This window comes from Ruditapes philippinarum, unplaced genomic scaffold, assembly GCF_026571515.1.
Source record: "Ruditapes philippinarum isolate M1 unplaced genomic scaffold, ASM2657151v2 ctg4998_1_1_1_1, whole genome shotgun sequence".
NCBI lineage: Eukaryota > Metazoa > Mollusca > Bivalvia > Venerida > Veneridae > Ruditapes > Ruditapes philippinarum.
This window is the reverse complement of record NW_026857060.1, coordinates 1-15,620: the sequence shown is the minus strand read 5'-3', so window position 1 is coordinate 15,620 and position 15,620 is coordinate 1. Positions and strand designations below refer to the sequence as shown.

Sequence of the window (15,620 nt, the reverse complement as noted above, 5' to 3'; positions counted from 1 at the left end):
GGCGTGTCATTGTTTTTAACTATATGTGTATAGTAAAAACTTTAAAAAAATCTTCTTTTAAATAGCCCAATGAGCTAGAGCTTAGATGTTTAGCATGAAACATTTTCTTATGGGTGTCTACCAAGTTTGTGCAAATAAAAGCCCGTGGTTGGGGCGGCCTATATACAGGTGAGCGACCTCAGGGCCATCATGGCCCTCTTGTTGTTTAATGTCACCGATTATTTAAAATAACCATTTATTCACTACATATGAAATTATATATTAATTGTTTATCAGAGAGTGAGAATCCTCAGCAACCATGTGTCAAACAGCGTCAATATGACTAGGAACAGATACAATGAAAAAAGAAAGCCAAAAGAGTGCAGCAACAGAAGGAGGAGGGATAAAAACACATGAGAGAGGAAGAGGAGCCTCATAAAAGACAGCTTGAAGAACTGTATAACAAGCAAAAACATGCAACACAAGTGTCTGCTGCCGTCAGCAGGAAAGAGAAGAATAGACAGAGGCAGAATTTTGAGGTGATGCATGGCGTATTGTTAAATGATCTGCCAAAACACTCATATCATTCAGAAAGGACAAGATTTCTTGTAAGTTTTAACCGGTATTTTTCAACCTACCTAAATGCTCTTATCTCACAAAGTGCTCAGAGGTGAGATTTTGAGATGGCAGTGTGTAATTCTTTTGTGGTCTTTCATTGTCCACAATTTCTTTATTAAAAAATGATGTCTTCTTCTAAACAACTTGATGGATTTTGACCACATAGCCTAGGTTCCAGTCTGTAGAATTTTTATGTGCTTCTGTTTCACGGTGCATATCCATATCGGTACCCTCTTTGCGAAATCTGCTGAAACGGTACCCTCTTTGTACATGCACAGGCCACTCTCTGCTCAAAACAAACCAGCGATGGATAACAAGCCAGTAAAAATTCATTGTTATAAGGAAAGGAGGTATGACACGTGGAAAGGATGTATACCACGGAACACAAGAATGTTTTATCCATGTGCTGATTTGTCATGTGCCTGTTTTTCATGCACTGCAACCTCACAATAAGCTACAAAAGCTCGACATGTCTTGCTTCGCCCATCACCTCGACATACTTTTCGGGCTGAAATGAACCTGTGGCTTGATTATACTATGCATCATACATATTTAGTATGTTCATTTACATAATTATCATCTTTGGACAAATGGCATTACATTGTCGAAAATAACTGTAAAATTTATAAAAACACCCTACTTTCAGTTTTGCAGCGGCACGGGCTACCTTTCTTCGTTTGAATTTTTATATCACAGGTACCCACTCATTTTTTAAAACATTATTCATAGGTACCCTCAAGGCATGACATATGCTTTTATTTGCGTTAATCGTTAAGTATGCAATATTTACATAAAAGTAAGAAATATTACATACCTTACGATTAACGCAAATAAAAGCATATGTCGTGCTTTGAGGTACCCTTTTGTAAAAAAATATGAGAGGGTGTCTGTGTGTTAAAAAATTCAAATGAAGAGAGGTACCCCGTGCCGCTGCAAAACCGAAAGTAGGGTGTTATTATTAATTTTACAATTATTTTTACGATTTACAGCCATTTGTCCGGAGATGATATGTAAATGAACATATTAAATATGTATGATGCATATATAATCAAGCCACAGGTTCATTTCAGCCCGAAAAATATGTCGAGGTGATGGGCGAAGTAAGACATGTCAATTTTTGTAGCTTATTGTGAAGTTGTAGTACATGAAAAACGGGCACATGACAAATCAGCACATAGATGAAACATTCTACTGTTCCGTGGTATACAACTTTTCTACGTGATATACCTTCTTTCCTTATTATATTTAAATTTTACTGGATTGTTATCCATCGCTGGTTTGTTTTTAGCAGAGAGTGGCCTGTGCATGCGCAAAGAGGGTACCGTTTCAGCAGATTTCGCAAAGAGGGTACCTTTATGGATATGCACCGTGTGTTTGGCAAATGCTACATGAGAAATATCTTAGGTGACTTGGTCTTTGCATTTAAATTTTGCAGAGGAAGAGTTAAATTAATTTTACAATACAAGTCTATATAAATTAAGTGGCCCCCATGGCACAACAAATTTCTACCCCAGGAGCATGATTTATTTTACTTTTATAGAGAACTATAGATGATGCTACATGTCAAATGTCTAGGCTTTGGGAATTGTAGATTCTGATTCATGAGTAGATATTTAAAGTTTAAGATCACATCTATCTATGTTTAGCTTCTGTGACCAATTTATGTATCAGACTCCTGGAAACATTCATATATCATTTGTACAGGACAACCTAGTCTGGGATTCAGGCATTGATATTTTTTGCTTTCTGAAATTCTGAAATATTTGCCACATTAAATGTGTATGATACACATGTATTATAATGTTTTATATACATGTATTTTATTGCAGTAAAATTTGTTAAGTATTTGTTAACCACTTTGGGATTAATCAACAATTATATTAAAGAGATTTAAGCCACTTGCCTTCAGATGGTAAAATAAAATAGAAAATGAAATAGAATTACAATTATTTAACGGTAAAAACTGGTGTAGTAAGGTTTAAGGTACTGACATCTTCTTACCTGAAACCAGTGGTTAAAATAAATATACAAACGGGCTTGGTGTTTTTAGCTCTACTATTCGAAGAATATGAGAGCTATTGTAGTTGCGACGGCGTCTGCGTTGGTTAAAGTTTTGTAAAGTCAAATATTTCAATTATTGCTTGAGATATTCAATTGAAACTTACAATACTTATTTATAGTAACAATGTACATCAGTTTGCAAAGTTGCATAACTCTGCCTGCAATATTTGCAGAATTATTTGCCCCTTTGAAACTTAGAAATTTTGGTTAAAGGTTAAAGGTCTTCAAATATATTTACTTGAAACTTTACACATGTACTTAAGGTCATAATTAAAGGTCACATCTCAAGATTCATTACTCTGCCATGTATTTTGACTGAATTATGCTCCCTTTTGTACTTAAAAATTCTCCTTTTCTTGGTTAAGTTTAACATGAAAGTTTTGCATATCTCTGAAACTCAATAACTACCAGAGATTTTGATTTGAAACTTCACATATGCATTTAGGGTCATAATTGTAGGTCACTGACCAAGTTCCATAACTCTATCCTGCATTTAGGCTGATATATCTCCCCTTTTCTACTTAGTCTCTTGGTTAAGTTTTACATATCTCAATAACTATTAAAGATATTTATTTAAAACTTCCCATATGCATTTAGGGTCATAATTGTAGGTCACTGACCAAGATCCATAATTTTATCTTGCATTTAGGCTGATTTTTCTCCCCTTTTTCAACTTAGAAATTCATGGTAAAGTTTTGCTTGTAAGCTGTTATCTTGGGACAATTTTATGCATTCATAATAATAAAGCAGTGATTTACTTGATTAACATCTTAAAGGCCCAACTGGACTATAAAAGCCAGCAGATGGCGCAAGGGCAGGTTTCTTATTAATTTTATGCATGCTTCACTTCAGGGACCCTTTTTCAAAGATTTAAGATTAATTACCATATGCATTAAAACAACACTTGGCATGTTTGTAGGCATAGATATTTTTGATAAAGATTGACCAAAATTATTCAAAATATAACTTTGTAAAGTGTATTTCTGGAAAAAAATACTGGCTGTCAAATTTGAAATTTGAATTTCCCTGGGAGGAGCCATGTGATCATTACAGGTCATGAACCTTCAGTAGTAAACAGAAGCACGTGGCAGTGTTTATTTCAGGGAGAGAGATTTGTAGCAGACAGACGACACATTGGAATGCTGAATACATGATAAGAAAAAAACAACTTTTACTGACTTGCTTTATCAAATCCAACAAATTTACAATAATCCATTAAAATATGATTTGTTTTGTGTCGCCTCTACGGAGTAGTATAGGGATCACTTCTCCGTCGTCTGTCTGTCCGTCTGTCTGTCTGTCCGTCTGTCCGTCCGTCACAAAACTTGTCCCGACTACTCCTCTTAAACTACTAGTGCAATTTCATCCAAAACTTTACAGGAATGATCAGTACCAAGTCTAGTTGTGCATATTGTCAGCATTTTCCGGTTCAATGATTTTTGTCAGAGTAATGGCCCTTTAATAATTTTTAATTTTAAAGTTTGTCCGGACTATTTCTCTTATATTACTAATGCAATTTCAATGAAACTTTACAGGATTGATCTGTAGCTCAAGTCCTTGCGCATATTGCAAGGTTTTCCGGTTGAATGATTTTTGGCCGAGTTATGGCCCTTTGATAAAAAGGTTTCTTTTTCTGTGTGTTGCCAGATACACAAAAGCTTGTCCGGACTACTCCTCATAAACTACAGGTGCAATTTCATCCAAACTTTACAGGAATGATCAGTACCAAGTCTAGTTGTGCATATTGGCAGCATTTTCCGGTTCAATGATTTTTGTTTGAGTTATAGCCCTTTAATAATTTTATTTTTAAAGTTTGTCCGGACTTCTTCTCTTTATATACCACTAATGCGATTTCAACGAAACTTTACAGGATTGATCTGTAGCTCAAGTCCTTGCGCATATTGCACGGGTTTTCTGGTTGAATGATTTTTGACTGAGTTATGGCCCTTTGATAAAAAGGTGTTTTTTTTCTGTGTGTTGCCAGATACGCAAAAGCTTGTCCGGACTACTCCTCATAAACTACTGGTGCAATTTTATCCAAACTTTACAGGAATGATCAGTACCAAGTCTAGTTGTGCACTGTCCGTCTGTCTGTCCGTCTGTCACAAAATTTGTCCCAACATGAAATTGGCCATCATGAGGCGACACATGTGATTACTGATCGCTCTTGTTAAATTTCAAAGTACTGATTTAACTTGTATCTGAATGGTTTCATGAAAATAGTAAAAGTAACTTCCAGGTTTATTTCATTTACACTTTATTTTGTTGTAAATATCTTGTAGTCAAAAACTACGTTTCACAAATGTTAATGAAACAAAATGTTGCATATGCATAAAAAAATTTATACATTAACAGCTTAAAAACATTTTAAATTCCTGTTAAGAACATTTTTAGCAGGTTGTTCCTATGTAAGGCACATCTTTTGGATTTGGATATAATTGTCTGACTTGATGAAGGACACATACAGCATTCCAGTGAAAAAAAAAGAAAAACAACCGACTTCAAAAATAATAATGTCTTTAATTAATCTGTGAGTTATATAAAACATCCATTAAACCTCTCCTGTGTAAAATCAGCTGTTTTTGTTTACATTCTCTCTGCAGGTTAACACTGCATGCTATTTATAGTTCAGGGTTTATAACAGACAGTTTTACATCACTGATTAGTCACACCCACAAATACTCGCTGCCGCGGCAGCGAATGTTGCCCCTTTAATAACAAGCCTTTGTACCTTTTCGGTCAATTTTATGTATTCATAGGTAAGCATTATTATACTAAAAAAAACACCCTTGTGACAACTTTTTGGAATAGTCAATAGCCTTACTGTCCTCCGACAGTTCTTGTTATATGTTGTTCTCCCCTCAAAACCTTTTAATTTCAAGAATAAATTTGACGAAATGTCAGTGAAATGTGTTTCTTCCTAGTATAATGTGATAGCCGGGAAGATGATTGATACAACATGGTCACATGTCACAATAGTGGTTGGAAAAATCTCAGGATCCATTTTGCCGTGGCTTGTATTTAAATATGCATTTATGGTTTGGCTCACCAGGTATCAAGTCCGCATATTTCCAGTACCATCAAGTGGTACTAAAAATAACCCAGACGAAAGAATACTTTGTAGTATAATAAAAGAAGGTATATCCCAGTGAATTAATCAAAGGGCTGCAGCTCTATGGTATTTTCTGATCTTTGCAATCTAAATCATACTGACTATCTGTATGTACTTTCCTGTATAAGTTTATTTTTATATACTATAATTCATCTTACGCAGCGACAGCGTTTTGATTTTCTTCTATAACATTTTGAGATTTACATATGGAATTTTGCATGAAAAAAAAAGTTATACATATGAACCTTGAATAAAAACGAATACATTATGTAATTCTAAATTGAGAATTTCCATTTCGTGTTTGTAATCCTTATTAATTTCGAGGTATTTTGTTCACGATAAACGTGTTGTTTAACACTGATGAAAATAATTTATCGAAAATCTTCTCGCCAAAACAGTCCGACATGTATATATTGCAGTACGTATATGTTAGTGTTCATCCGTGCTGTTCTACAGAAATTATAAAATTCGACGGGAGCGATAGCGACAGGAGAATGTTTCTAATTTCTGTAGAATAGCACGGATGAATACTAACATACAGTAGAATCCCTACTAAAGACCACCTCGGATTTAAGACCACCCCGCTTTTAAGACCAATTTTTAAAAGAACGGAATTTTCTGTTCTTTATGTCAATGGTTACATGATCCAGAATTAAGACCACCTCACTTATCCACATTTAAGACCACCAAATTCAGTCCCAATTCCTTATTTTGTTCTTTATTTGACCTCACTATTGAGACCACTGATATTAAAATCAACACCTTCCTAGATCTTAAATGTGTTATTATCTGCTTGATTGCTCTTAGGCATGACACTTGATTACACAAGGTGTCAAAAGCTGTTATTTATGGGATATTTAATGAAAAAAGGTGAGAATGTTAATTTCATAGTGGTTTAATGTTGCTTTATGCACATTTGTTTTGTGAAGAAATAAAGTCTGATATTATATGTGAATTATGTACCTCATACAATAATTATTATTCAAAACAGAACAAAGAAAATTTTATATTAAATTTCTTCAGAAATATGTTTTCTCATTATAAAATATATACTTTTATAATGTATTTGCAGGTTAAGATACATGTTGTTTGTTCATACAAAATGACTAAAATAGGCCCTGGTCATATCGTGTGTAAGCAATGATAAGAATATCCACAATTAAGACCACCCCGCAATTAAGACCACTTCGGTCCAGTCCCGATGGTGGTCTTAATTGAGGGTTTTTACTGTATTTAGTGTCAAACTTTATTTGGCCTCATTATCATTCGCTTTATTACGTCACTATGCGGTTCTGTGAAGTACTATGAAAAATAGAAGTCGACTATTGACGGAATTCGATATAGTAGGCCTATCGACTTTTGTTCTTCTATGAAAATTAACGCACAGACATACAGCGTTTTCATTGGATGACAAATAAAGTCGGACACTAATCGACAGTCAGATTTATTTGTGTACTACGCTCTGGAGTATTCGGTAATCGGCATAGCTAAAAATAGCATTTTCATTGATTAAAATGATATTGATGATAATCCGAAGCTTTACGGAAATAGCCGAACATTTTTCATTGGGTAAAAAAGATATTCATCCACGAAATTTGTGATTGTAACCTCATATTAGACTAATCTAAACTTTTAATGCACTGTAATTCGTTAAATGCCTACATTAAAAATTATTCTTTCTTTTAAATTGCTGGTTTTTAAGCAGTTTTGAGTGAGAACTACTTTGCGTTGTTAGGAATGTTAGGAAATTTTGTGTTAGACCGTGGATGTTAGCTATGTATTTACTGATCTTACGATCAGAAAATACAAAAATGCATCGTCTGAGCAAAAACATTAAAATACAAACATTTCAAGGCAATATTTCAATTTCTTTTAGATGTTTTTCAGAAAACTTTTTAAATAATACTAAGAAGGTGATTTTCAATTATCTTCTGTAGGCATGATGCTTTATAATCAGTTTTGATTACATTTACTAGGATACATTTTAAATATAATTTGTTATTTATTCCAACAATATTATTTCTATAATTTTCCTTTGAATCCCTTTTTAATATTAAAAATATTCCAATGGATTAAGGTTATCTATAGGGACATCATTTTGTCAAAGACTTTTTTCTCTGCATCTCTTCTTAAATAGTCTTACTTTTGCATCACTGCAATTTGTTTCCTAATTGAATGATTAAAATTGTCATTGGTCTAATTCAAATTGTCCAATAAGATAGAGACTGGCTTGCTTATAATAGAGGATTTTGAATTAATTAATGCATGTTTTTTCCGTTAATCTATATCTGGGTGCACAGTTTTTAAGCAAGAATACAGTTTATAAAAATTATATTCCAGGATGGTGTTTAAATTTGAACTTCGATATTTGTAATTCAAGCGAATGTTCCATCTGTGTAAAAAATGATGAATTTCAATTTTAGATGGTGCTACTTCACGCCCTACAGTGAGATGGAATGATGATACGTCGTCATTATCGTGACCGAGAGGAAGAATTCATGTCAAGATATCATCGTGTGATAGGAGCCAACGAAGATCATTCTGTGTTTAAAACAAATCTTCCAGGTAAATTATGTTTTACATGGTAACATCAGTCCTAAGAATGGAGAATATTAGGATGATATTTGAAATATGACTCTGATAATGTTGTGTTGTTTATAATCTGCAAAGTTTCTATAGAATTATATTAATTTTAGTATGAATGTTATAAAGTGTTGGTTAGTTTCAAGGGGAGAATATTTTGTACATCTATTTTGGTTTGCTTGTGACTTGGTTCAAGTTATGCTTTGTTACAGTGAATTCTTATATGGAAACTATAAAGCTAAAATAGGAAAGGTCATAAGCTGCATCAATATTCCCTCACATTCCTTAAATAATTGATATACAGAAATAGAGTGCATGTAAGAATTATATATTTACAGGTTCCCAGCCTCAGACAAGGCAACCTGATGTTGGGATTACAGCAGGGAACCAGCCCAAGTTAATCTCAGGAACCAATGATATTGGTGAAGATACAACGATAACAGAGACCTCTACCTTTAGTGAGATTACGTTAACGGACGATTCTGATGAGGAAGAATTGCAAGGCAGGAAAGTAGGTGTGAGCTATACCTTAACAGGACTTCATATATAATATCTTATGTGATAGACATTGTGCTATTCTGTGCTAGATTGATGTGACTATGTGACCAGTCAAATATCATATCCTAGTTCTATGAAGGTGCCAGCATTTACCTGGTTTTGTCTTAGAGAGGGAGGCATACAATGTAATCCTTTGTCCATGTTTGTTTTTTAGTTTGTTTGTTTGTTTCATTTTACGCTTTTTTCCAACAGTCATATAGGCGGGTAGTTTCCTAACCGTTCCTGGAGAGTTACACCAGTACTAGACTACCTTCCTCCGCGCTAAACTACCAAAGCATCTCCTGGGGATCGAACCCACACCAGAGAGGGTACTGGATTAGTAGTCATCGACTCTAACCCCTCGACAACAGAGGCTTGTAAGGGTGTTAGTAAACTAAAGTGTTAGTTACTGACCAACCTTTGGAAAAGAAACTAGTTAATATCAAGGTGCCAGCATTTGCCTAGGGTGCCAGAATAAAAATATTATGCCTGAATTATGTCTGAATATTCTAAAGGTACTAGAATCATGGGGGTGGAACTGTTACACGAGGGATGGAGTTCTTATGTTAACTTGTCAGGAGTTCTTGTGATAATTGTTACAGGGTTTGTCGGAAAACTTTTGTATATACTACAAAAACACCATCAAAAATGCTAATTGACCTGGTTGCACAGGTGCAAACCTGGGTTATAGTATGCTAAATTTCGGGCAGCGGGCTGGCGGGGAAAAACTTTTCGTAAAAATTTTCTCAGCAACTACTTATCACAGCCTCTTGATATTTGGCATACAGCATTGACACATGGTCCCACATCCTAGGATTCGATTTCAGGTCTGTCCCTTGTCCACTTTCTGTTTATCGATTTCAGGTCTTTGACTCATTCCTCTCCTGTTTACAGACTTAGTTAATTTTTCAACATTAATGGTCAATGGTACGAAATTTTTGTAACAGTTTTCTCAGCAACTACTTGTCAGATACCTCTTGATATTTAGCATACAGCATTGACACCTGGTCCCATATGGAGGGATTGGATTGCAGGTCTGTCGCTCATCCACTTCCTGTATACAGAGTTAGTTATATTTTCGACATTAATAGTCATTGGTAGGAAATTTTCTTAACAGTTTTCTCAGCAACTACTTGTCACAGCCTCTTGATATTTGGCATACAGCATAGAAACATGGTCCCATACTGTGGGAGTCAATTTCAGGTCTGTCGCACACCCACTATCTGTTTGCCAACATAGTTAAATTTTTAACATTAATGGTCGGTGGTAAATTTTTTCATAACATCACAGCATCATGATATTTGGTATACAAATGCAACCCGCCTTTTATGTCTTTGACCCATTTTTTCTCCTTTAAAAAGTGAGTTTTAGGTGCTTAATTAAAGTTTAATGATTAAGCTTGCCTAACATCTTGTTTTATGTGTCAAAAATAATTCGTAGTGAATTTTTCATTGTCTCTTGTTTAAAATCTGGTAGTTTTTAACTTTTTAGTAAAATTTCCAAATTATTTGCTGATTCGAACGTATTATATAACCTTTTTATCTCTGGTCTTTATCCTTGCCAAACATAACCTAATTATAAAGCAAAATTGCAAACATGAAGCCCCGGCTAACAAATTTCTGTTGTTAGTTGGTGGTTTTCTTAATAAAAATAACATTATTGAGTGTATGTGGGTTGTATGGACATGTGCTGTCTTTCCATTTTACTGATGGATTGGAAAATAAAACAAATGTTAATATAACATCATTTCTAAAAAGAATTGTTGTTCTTAACACCTCACCTGCTGAAACCAAAAGCGATTACTCTTTGCCACCAGTTTAGAACCAGGCCACTCTGCATTCCTGTGCTGTCTAGCCGGGCTTTATACTGTTTACTTTTGCCATTCAATCTCTACAGTTTTGTGTGACATCAAAAATGAAAAGAAAATCTGATATTTGAGTAATTTAGTGATTTGCTTTATAGTCTTTTGTTCATTACATGAGATCATGATTTTTCTTTTAGATTGGTACGGGTCTGCGGAAGGCGGAGTTTCATGCTGGAAGTTCCACCCTTACGGAATTCACTTATAAGTCACTTATAGGCTATTTTATATGTAGATTATACTTCACTTAGTCAATTCACCTATAAGTCAAGTATATGTATTTTAAATGCAAATTAGATGTAAGTGCAGTATATGTCTGGCATTTTGACATATAAGTGAAGTATAAGTTATATATAAGTCACAAATGTGTGACATGTAAGTCAAAGATATGCTCAACTTATAAGTAACATATAAGTGACTTATATGTTACATATAAGTGACTTATATGTTACATATAAGTGACTTAATATAAGTCACTTATAAGTAACATATAAGTCACATGTAAGTCGCATATATGTTGCTTGATGTCAAAAAAGCTTGAAATAAAATAAAAGTTTAGTAATTTAATTTCAAAAATGTTTATTAATTTATATTCATAGTCATATAAATGAGCAAAATACAAAATTCAACATACATATCCTTCAGTTCAATCATCTTACATTCACTATAACAAAAACAAAATAATTATTTCTAGCAGCAAGTTTTTGTTTTTTACTGGTTTTCTTGGAATCAAACACTTTATTTATACAATTATGTTGCTGGAAGTCTGTCGGTGAGGAACTGTTCAAATCATAAATTTGATCAAATATTTCTGATTATTCAAACTACTATTTCTTTTATTGATGTCTGTTTCAGTGCTCTGCTTCTATTTCCTCGGAGAACTTCATGTGGCTGTGTTCACCTTTAAAGATAAAATTCATAATTAATTAAAAAAGATGTGGAATAAATTCAGACCATTGTATATGCAGTTATATTTCATATTTTTTATATCATCAAACTATATTAGCTATTTATGCTTATGCATATACAAATATACTAAGTTACACATTATCTCATTTTAGTGCACAAGTCAACAGTGTTGTTTAAGAATTGCTAAAAGTCTCTATAAGAATTGATTAACTGCACTATTTGCAACAACATTTATTATGCTCTTTTCTGTGAAAGATTTAAAGCAGTAAGTATAGAGATTAAAAAAATATACCTTTTCAGGCTCAATACTGCATATCATTATTCACCTGGCATCTCAAAGTAAGAACTGGTCCCACTAGCCTGCAATGTATGTAAAATGTAATATCAGATTTCTCCATTGAAAACAACAATAAAATGATAAATGATTATGATAACCCTGTCTTATTCAGCTGCATAAAACTACTGATTGTACAATTTAGTTCTAAAAATTCAATTAATTTAACTATTAAATCTAGATTTAAATCAATTACAAGTATTAGTAAATCTAATGTATGAAGCTTAGAAATAAAAACAGCCTTGATCTCTCAAGTTACAAATTTTAGTTTGCTGCCATCTTACTTTGATTGTTTAATACAAATGTATATAACCTGTATCAATTCTGCATAAATGTAACTCAAAGGTATTTACCTGATTTTGTTGTATATCTTCTTGTCCAATGTGATTCTTCTTGTTATTCTTATTTACCATAACTATACTTAAACATCTTAAACAAAACAATATCTCTAAAATTCCTAAAACATCAAGTAGATTCTCTGTGATTTCCACCAGCTTGCTAACCTATATGTTTCAGACCCTGGGCAGGTCCAATGTTATGTAAAACAGGGTAAATCAAAAAATCAAAGCACTCATCAGTTCTATCTTACAATCATTGAATGTGAAAAAAAAATCAAATAAGTAATAGATATGTAAAGTTTAAAAATCATTATACATTTTTGAAAAAGAAAATGCAATGTCCTTTTTTACAAATTCAGGATAGGAAATGTTATCTTTCCCCAAAATAATCACATGGAACAGTCTGATTTGTAGGAATGACCAGTCAAAAAATTAGTCATGCACATATGGTGGCAAAGGCAGGTGGCCAGTTTTATCAAACTTCTGATCTATGTGGTGTATCAGTGGATGTAGAAAATATAAGCAATCTTCAGGCATATTTGTTCCTTGATTTTATATAGATTAAAAGGGCAATATAAACTGTTTATTTCAAGCACTGTTTTTTTTTATTGTTTAAATGTCTAAAAAAAATAACACTTGTATATTAAAAAAAATACACCTCTTTTTCTTGTTAGAATATCTTACTTCCCCGAAATTAGGTCTGTAAGAAGTACAGTTGTTAAAAACATATAGATTTCAATGTCTGTTTCAAGTTAGAAAAAAAACAAGAGTAGAATTATGCCTTGGGTGACTTTTATGTGAAATATTTTCCCTGTGAGAAGAAATGACATGGAATTTCATTTCTGTCCATGGTAGCCTAGAAATCACTGATTGAATGCCATTTCTGTCCCAATTCCGCACAGAATATGTACCAAATTTTTTTACAGGTAATATAATTAATTGATTATCATTTTTCCTATTATCTTATTTAAAAACCCCCAGCTGTGTTCAAAAATTAATATGCAACATTTAAAAAAAATCTTAATTGTTTGTGATTAAGGTCTAAGATTATAGTATTTTAAATTCTGAGTATTTTGATACCCATTGTGTTAAAGCAAAGAATTACACATCAACTTCAATAAATTTTATCAATTTTTCTCATGTTTTTGTACTTAGTAATTTTTTCAGCTTTGCTCAGTAATAAAAAGTCTCGCAAAAGTTTCTAAGTTTTCACTTATATCTAACATAGAAACTGGTTACTTCAAACTTCACCAGTATAAGGCACTTATAGGTGACTTGTATGTGACTTATATGTTGGGGAAAAAATGGCCAAAAGTGACTTATATGTAGCATATACCTATAACTGACTTAGACAGGTTTTTAGGTGTTTTATAAGTGACTTATATGTAACTTATAGTTCTCTTATAGGTCAAGTATAAGTTGCATATAAGAAACATATAAGTCACTTAAAGTCATTTTGGTAAGGGCAGTCAGACGGTCCTTAGTAAAGGTACCACACAACTCAATATCCCTCGTCCCACCCACCCTGCTACCAACAAGGCCAGTAACTCTTGGGACGATTCTCGCACAGATGAATTTAATGTGTTCAGTATTTATTCTCGTAGACAAGAACGACGTAAGTTTTACTGTTTCTTTGTACATATAAAGGATCTTACATGCCATGTTATATCTCATTGATTTATTTTAAACAAGTCTATGAGCAATTATCTTGCTTCTCTATTACATTTCTTGGACAAGACATTTTTGTACAAGTTAGAAATCACGGTGGAAATAATAAATAAATAACTATATCTATCATCCAAGGTTTCGAGGGGTCAAACCTCTCTTAATCACGGAGTTTGCTGTTTATTTTATAAATCACATATTTATAAATTCTCCTTTTTTCTAGCACTGGTATTCATAATATTGGACAAGTTAACAACATTTTATAGGTTACTTTGATACAAAAGTAATAGATAAATGTATAATGGTTAAAGTGACGGGAATATCTTTCATCAGTATTTAAACATTTTAAAATGTACCATTTGGATATTCATATCAAATATTTCTTTAGAAAAAAAGTAATTTAGTATGAACATACATGTATTTTCTTGTATGAGGTCAATATTTTGTTCAAGAATGCTATCTAATCCGGGTTGTTCAAAAAGTAATAGGACTGCAGCTCTGCTGTTCACATTTCTTAATTTATGTACACAGTTTTACAAAAGATAAGTAACTTTAGGCCTAAAAATTCTTTGGTCAGAACTGATTAATTAGACCTGATGCAGATATCAAATATCCTGGACAGTACATGGACTGTTTACTGTTGCTCCTTTTGTAGTGCTAACTGCATTTGCAATTGATGTTGTTAATGTTACATCAATTTTTTGCTTTCATCCTTGCCCTTTCCTGTTTGTGATCTCGCATTCACTGCCTTTAAATTACTTAAATTACTTTTGCCAGCTGAAAAAAGTGTTTTGGTGACTGATTAATTGTCCTGTGATAATTTAATTATTTTATATGTATCTCACTGAGCATTGCCAGTATGTTGGCCAAACTTAACTCTAGCACAAAATTTCTGTTTTTTTTAATAAACATCATATTACATTTAATGCTATGAAAACTACTGTTAAAACTTTATAATTTAGTCATATCATATCTGAATGACATCAAATTTGGACATTATATCCCTTGAATATAATAAAACCCGTTTGTGGAATATATGGAGAAAATAAACGATAATATATTTTGAATAAATTAAAAGTACAACTTAGCTTCAATGACTTTTAGCTCGACTACTTGATAAGAATAAGTAGAGCTATTGTAGTCACCCGAGCGTCAGCGTAACCACTTATGTTAAAGTTTTTGTAATACGTCAAATATTTTCAAAGTCAATGACATATGGCTTTGAAACTTTGCACCTTTGTTCACCATCATGACCCCAACCTGTAGACAAGTGGAGTAACTATATCAAGCATTTTGACAGAGTTATGCCCCTTTTTTCAATTTAGAATTTTTGTTAAAGTTTTGTAATACCTCATTATATTTTCAAAGTCCATTGACATATGGCTTTAAAACTTTGCATACTTGTTCTTTATCATGACCACAACCTGCAGAGAGGAGGAGGTAACTCTATCAAGTATTTTAACAGAGTTATGCCCCTTTTTCAACTTAGAATTTACATTTAAGTTTGCATACCACCTCAGATATTTTCATATTCTATTGACATCTGGCTTTGAAACAAGTTGAAATTTTTATACTCTTCTTTGAGAGCATAATAGGACTCTCTCCTGAAGGCCTAAAAACTTA

The 15,620-nt window shown here is 33.0% G+C and overlaps 1 protein-coding gene across 1 annotated transcript; it reads left to right on the top strand.

The window, feature by feature from the left end:
* The first annotated feature begins 290 nt into the window (after positions 1–290).
* On the top strand, positions 291–11,131 carry LOC132748639 (uncharacterized). Its single transcript, XM_060738248.1, has 4 exons — positions 291–587; positions 8,194–8,335; positions 8,692–8,864; positions 10,892–11,131. The coding sequence occupies exons 2-4, from the start codon at positions 8,227–8,229 to the stop codon at positions 11,000–11,002; spliced, it is 393 nt and encodes a 130-aa protein (XP_060594231.1). The 5' UTR covers positions 291–587; positions 8,194–8,226; the 3' UTR covers positions 11,003–11,131.
* Positions 11,132–15,620: the final 4,489 nt, after the last annotated feature.

Excerpts from the sequence above, each read along its gene's own strand:
- LOC132748639 (XM_060738248.1), top strand. The coding sequence starts at position 8,227 with ATGATGATACGTCGTCATTATCGTGACCGAGAGGAAGAATTCATGTCA. Across the intron at positions 8,336-8,691 it reads GTTTAAAACAAATCTTCCAG|GTTCCCAGCCTCAGACAAGG; the intron begins GTAAATTATGTT and ends ATATATTTACAG. Across the intron at positions 8,865-10,891 it reads AAGAATTGCAAGGCAGGAAA|ATTGGTACGGGTCTGCGGAA; the intron begins GTAGGTGTGAGC and ends TTTTTCTTTTAG.